The sequence below is a fragment of the Plasmopara halstedii genome, assembly GCF_900000015.1.
Source record: "Plasmopara halstedii genome assembly, contig: Scaffold_2386, whole genome shotgun sequence".
Taxonomy (NCBI): Eukaryota; Oomycota; class Peronosporomycetes; order Peronosporales; family Peronosporaceae; genus Plasmopara; species Plasmopara halstedii.
In genome coordinates, this window is record NW_020189293.1 from 2160337 (window position 1) to 2166193 (window position 5857).

Sequence of the window (5857 nt, forward strand, 5' to 3'; positions counted from 1 at the left end):
AAGCTATGAAGAATCCTCCAGCACAATCAAAGAAGAAGACCAGCACATGCTAGATAGTCCTTTCGCTGCGAACGACTTCTACTATACACTGAAACACACCCCACCCAGCAAGGCCTCAGGTCCAGATGGCCTCCCGCTTGCGTACTACCTGGTGGATATCCATCTTTAGAGAATGATACTGGAAGTGGTATACTCGTCTCAATTCCAACTCGGCAGAATAACCTAGTTCCAGAGAAGAGGACAGATCTCGCTCCTATACAAGAGCGGTGACCGACATGTACGCAGTAACTATCGGCCAATCACACTATTGGATATTGACGCCAAGCTCGGACCAAAAATCTTATCTAGAAGTCTACAGTCAATTTTACCCAAGTTGCTCTATACAGACTAATATGGCTTTGTCCCAGGACGTGATATTCGTACTGCGCATCTCCGGTTCCAATCTCTCCAACACTTTTTCCGAGGCAATCAAAAAATGGCAGGAGAAATCCTAATTGACTTTGCCAAAGCCTTTGACAGTGTTGTGTGGGATGCACTCAAGATGATACTGAGACACTTTGGGTTTGGTCCCAATTTCCGGAAATGGATTCGAGTAATGACTCGAAGCACTATTGTATCGATTCTCTTCAATGGTGCTCCATTGCCTCATTTCGCACTGAGTGCAGGAATTCGGCAAGGTGATCCACTCTCGCCGACGTTATTTGTACTCTACATTGAACCACTACTGAACTAACGTTGAATCCAGCTCAAGTCCCACGGTCTCAAGCTACCAGCTTCAGAGGAATCCCATACATTTGTCAGCTTCGCAGATGACTGTACAGGACTTCTCAATGATCTCTCTGTTGTTCCTCAGTTTCTACGTGTCCAAAGGTATTGCTCGGCGGTGAGTATGAAGCTGAACACACTATCCGAGAATGGACAGATGGAGATCAAGTACTCCATGCCCAGCTGCAACAACTCGGGGTACAGTCACTGACAATACTAATGAAGCCAAGCTTCTCGGTATTCGTTATGGATCGCGACTCTCCAATACGGATCGGCTGCACCATCTCATTGCCAATATCCAGCACCGGTGTACAGTGTGGAAACAGCGCGCAAGGACTTTAAACGGCAAAGTGGCGTTGCTTCAGCAAATTATGTTACCCACGCTCTGGTACACAGCCAGTTGTATGTCACATCCCGCAATCAGGTTCCAAGATCAAATCAAAAGTGTTATTGCGACCTTTCTAAGTGACTCAAGCACTCCTAGCTCCAGATTATCAGCCATCCTGGCCAAAGACTGGTGGTACACTCCAAGATACCAAGGAGGTCTCGGTCTCACACAAATCGAGGACTCTGTGAACGCACTACAAATACATGCACTTGTACGTGTGATTAACAGTGTGCGAAAATACCATCACTCACTTCCCAGTTGGATGTCCCCTGTTATTAAGGTCTTTCACCAGGCGATGACGCCAAGGGGTCGGCCTCTCGATATCCTATATGCTTGAGTAACTACCAGTCCCAACCACGCCAATACTCGACGTGAAAATCGCTGCTCTGCTCTCAACAGTATCTATCACCAGGTGCTGTTTGTGTGGCATATGAAGTTGAGACCCAAGATACCAGCAAATTCGACTTGTTGTCTATGCCGTTATTGCACAACGCCATAATACGACATGGAAGCCAAGATCGCACGTAAGCTACAAGACCCTCGGCACTCGTACAGAGACTCGCAGAATTTCAGCTCTATACGGCAGAAGGTATATATGGTCTCTGTGGTAATACACTTACCCCGGCGTCGCTTGCCACAGCAATTCAACGTCCAGGTGACTCAAGCGCGTATATCACACAATATTGCATGAACTTTCTCGTAGACTGTGATATTGCACTTCGCGTACTCCTTCATTTACCCCAAGGTTCTCGTCCAAGTCAAGTAATTGAAGTTGCTTTCCATAACTGGGTTATTAAAGAGCACCCCCCTAGAGGACCTCACAATTGCTAACATCCGGAACGTGCTTAAATCTCTCAGGCCTCCTGCGTTGCCATTACAGCGATAAGGAATCTCGGAAGCCCCTGGACTCGACCTCTGGAAACGAGACCTAAAATTAAACAAGCATCCTCCCACTCTATGCTGCCTTTCTTTTTCGACGCCAGAATAACGCCTTGTATTTAGGCTATCGGTTCCAGCATATCCAAAACGCCAAGACAACTTGCCATTTCGACTGTGAACACCTTGAGACCCCCAGCACCTGTTTTGGCTTTGCCCCTTTGCCTCACGGGTATTGACCCTTTTTTTCTTCAGCCTCTTCAAAGAAGTTTGTAAGCGAGCTTTCCTGGGGAACACTCGTGTACTTCTCCAAAATCCATTTTACCCAGGAAGCCTAAGAAAAATTGGGCTTTACTCTCTTTGTGGTATTAAACTTCGTGCGAGCCATTGTTACCCGCTGCATATGGATGCATCGCAATGAGATTCGGTTCCATGACAGAGTCTCGAATTATATCGACACGCGAGCTCGAATAACAGCGTTACTCAAGCTTCACCTCCAAGCGACCAACACGAGATGGTAACTTGAAGACAACTCAGTAGAGCTACACACCAAGTCGAGAATGCCAACCAGGAACGTTCATACACAAGGATTAATCCCATCCGATTCTCTGAAACTGCTTATGCGAAATTATACATGGATGAGCGAGTTCTACCCGTCAAACTCCAAGCATGACGGTATCGAAACGACTCCGGCCGCTCGTGGTGAGCGTTAAGACCTTCGAGGGTAAGGGTAGAGATAGTCTCCTGCTCTGGGAAAGAAATGCCGAAATGATATGACATCCGCCATGCTCTAGAACGAGGAACAGCGCGTGGCGCTAGCTATCTCTAAGTTCGAGGGTCGAACGCAAGAATGGGCGCTAATGTGCAGAACTTCGGTCGAAGCGACGTTTCCCTCGGCGGAGCTGAAGCTGCAACTTTTACAAGTGTTCTCGCCGCCCAACTAGATATATCGCGTGCAATCGCGTTTCCCTACCACCCGACATGGCAGGAAGGAATTGGTGGAATTTGTTCAAGCGCTGCGTATCATCATTGCCAGTATGGCATCTGACCCTCTCCCCGAGGCGGTCACAATACCGTTTATATGGAGAGCATCCTTACTGTCTTGTTCACCCGTCTCTGTTTGAAAAGGGGTGAATGTGACATTGAAAGCCGAATTCAACTTTAAGTCGGCATGACCTGGCTAAAAAGCACACCCTAGCAGCTCGTCGAGCGAGCCTGAGCCGATGGATCTCAGCTATGCTTTGGTAGAGCCCCGAGCTGCCAAGCAGCGTTCGAACGCCTGACGGTGTTTTGTCTGTGGAGAAACCCGTCACCTTCGGACTGGTTGTCCCCCTGCGCAAGGCGCATCAAAGTTCATTGAATCGACGTTTCGCTTCTCACCAATCATCTGGTTTGTCGCGGGGAAGCGACAACCCCCAGTAGGTTAAGGGCGCTCTACTGGGAAATAACTGAGTTTTGTTGAGCCTCATAGAGGCAGAAGTCAGCAGGGCTCAGCCCTGAAGAGCTCCGTGCTCTTGATCCCCGAACATGTATACAAGCCGGCATTGCTCGTCCTAAAAATGATGTGAAGGGTGTTGAGAAGCCATAGAAGATCCTTATCGACTCCGCGACGTCGGGCAATTATGCTCGACGCTCCACGATAGAAGATTATCAGCTGTATGCTGAGGTGCTGAAAGCGCGGATGAGTGACATCGACACTGTTCGCTTAACGACGGGGATATGTGTCTCGGTACCGAGTCGTCGGTGTTAAGTTTCCTGACTTTGATAGCATAAAACGCTGCTTAGTCTTAGACTTGGATTCAAGGTATGACCTCATCCTTGGTATGACATGGTTGGAACACCATGAGCCATGGATCGATTGAAGGTCGAAGACCTTGGACGCAACCCGCACGTCTCCTGATGGAGCTTTGGTGAGTCATGTGCCTTCCTCCGCTAGGAGGTACAACCGCTATTGGCGCGTACACTGGCCTGAGGAGGTCAACGTGCTATAGATCGGAGTATCCGAGTTATCGAGCACTGAAGGTGTAACAGACAAGACTCGCGGGCAGAACGTAGAGTGGCACGGAACCCACTGAGCACTGCTCACGCTATGAAGCAGCTGCAGCATGCCAAGAGTGGCACAGTCGGACGAGGGCCGTTGCATCGAGGGCGAGGCCCTTCAGATTCGTTGAGTCGCGGAAATAGCAGCTCTTCGTCGGATGCTGTTAAGAATATCAAGGCTCCGGCGGAGCAGGGAGTAGGGAGAATGAACGACGCTGAGTGCCTATACTCTCTGGTCACGTCAAGACGTAAAACTTCTATAGAGAGGAGAGGACAATGCCGTATGTTATCTGCAAGGCGCGCCTTGACCCAGGATGTGTCTACCGTAGACGATAGCGCACAGCTACACACCCCTGTTAACGGTTTGACGGCGGAGGAAGACGGCGACGTCACCCTTGAGAGTATTTCCACATTGGATGTTCCTCTTGAGCTGGACGAGATGTACTTCGGAAGAGTTTGGCGGCGCCTTAAAGGTAGGCGATTTAGCCGAGGTGGTCATTATACGACTGAACGAAGATATTACCTCATCGTTGCTTCTGGATGAAGCTGTCCAGAAGGACACCAAATGAGCGCTGAACGCAAGAAGTGGGTCACCAATCCTGAAGAATCACTCGGATCCGTACTATCCTTTGGAAAAAGATTTTTAAGACGTCATCTCCAAAGACCCTCCCTCGGTCTTACCTCCGGACTGAGGTGTGCGTCACGAGATTGATCTGGTTTCGGAATCTAAATACTGCGCAACACTCCAATTGCTACCGCCTAAGGAACAGTATGACGTCATTGACACCTTTCTCCGTGCGAAGCACGTCGCAGGAACGGTGCGTGAGAGCAAGTCTCCCCATTCGACACCCACGTTTTGTGTCCGGAAGCAGAACGGTAAGTGGCGTATCGTTCACGCTTATAATAAGCTCAACGCTGCCATCATTCTGGCATAGACGCCAAATCGTAGGAATGATGTTCTCTAGAGCAACATGGTTGGATGTACAATGTACAGTGCACTCGACTTGGTTGACGGGTATTATTAATTGCTCATGAGAGCGAGTGATATTCCGCAGACAGCGGTGAGTACTCCGAGCGGCATGCTCTGGGAGTGGCTAATGATAATTCAAGGGCTGTTTAATGTTCCAGCAACATTTAACCGTCTGGTGACGCAAATGTTCAGGCCCTACCAGGCGTTTGCTCAGACATTGTTCGACGACATCTTCGTCCACAGTCGTTCGGAGCACAGGAAGACTGATGAAGAGAACCACATTGTCCAATTGAAAGCGGTGCACGAGTGCATGCGCACGAATAATCTGTAAGCAAATGCAAACAATGCATCTTCGGCGCCGATAAAATCCCCTTTCAGGGTGCTTGATCGGGAAGCGTGGCCTTCGAGCGGATCCCGCTAAGGTCAAGGCCATTGTGACTGGCCGGTTCCAAAGAACCAAAAGGACTTGCGCAAGTGGATTGGCCTCTGTAGCGGGGCTGCCCTAGCTCTTTTTTTAAATAAAGCTTACTATGGTCAACGTCCTTACGTTCTGTATATGAGTGTAGCGGATCGCAATCCGCTACCTCCTAACGAACCCAAACCTTACCCCAAAGCAATACACTCATCCGTTCAAAATTGAAACTAAATTTCCCTGTTTTATTTGCAGCGAAGCCGCCTATATCTAACGGATTTTTACTAATAGTGATCGGTCTTTTATTTATTCGTAGCCTCAAGAAATTGATCACTTTGACAGGAGATTTACAATTCGTAGAAGGCTACTATATCTCGACGACATCAACGTCATCCAAGGCTTGGTC

General features: G+C 48.8%; 2 protein-coding genes across 2 annotated transcripts; one reads left to right on the forward strand and one right to left on the reverse strand.

The window, feature by feature from the left end:
- Positions 1-827: 827 nt before the first annotated feature.
- PHALS_03898 (uncharacterized protein) lies at positions 828-1049 on the reverse strand (the record flags this gene model as incomplete). Its single annotated transcript, XM_024718197.1, has 2 exons — positions 828-895; positions 968-1049. 2 exons carry the CDS (start codon positions 1047-1049, stop codon positions 828-830), a joined length of 150 nt encoding a protein of 49 aa, XP_024583620.1.
- Positions 1050-1169: 120 nt separating this feature from the next.
- PHALS_03899 (uncharacterized protein) lies at positions 1170-1490 on the forward strand (the record flags this gene model as incomplete). Its single annotated transcript, XM_024718198.1, has 1 exon — positions 1170-1490. The coding sequence occupies one exon, from the start codon at positions 1170-1172 to the stop codon at positions 1488-1490; it is 321 nt and encodes a 106-aa protein (XP_024583621.1).
- Between the last annotated feature and the right edge of the window lie 4367 nt (positions 1491-5857).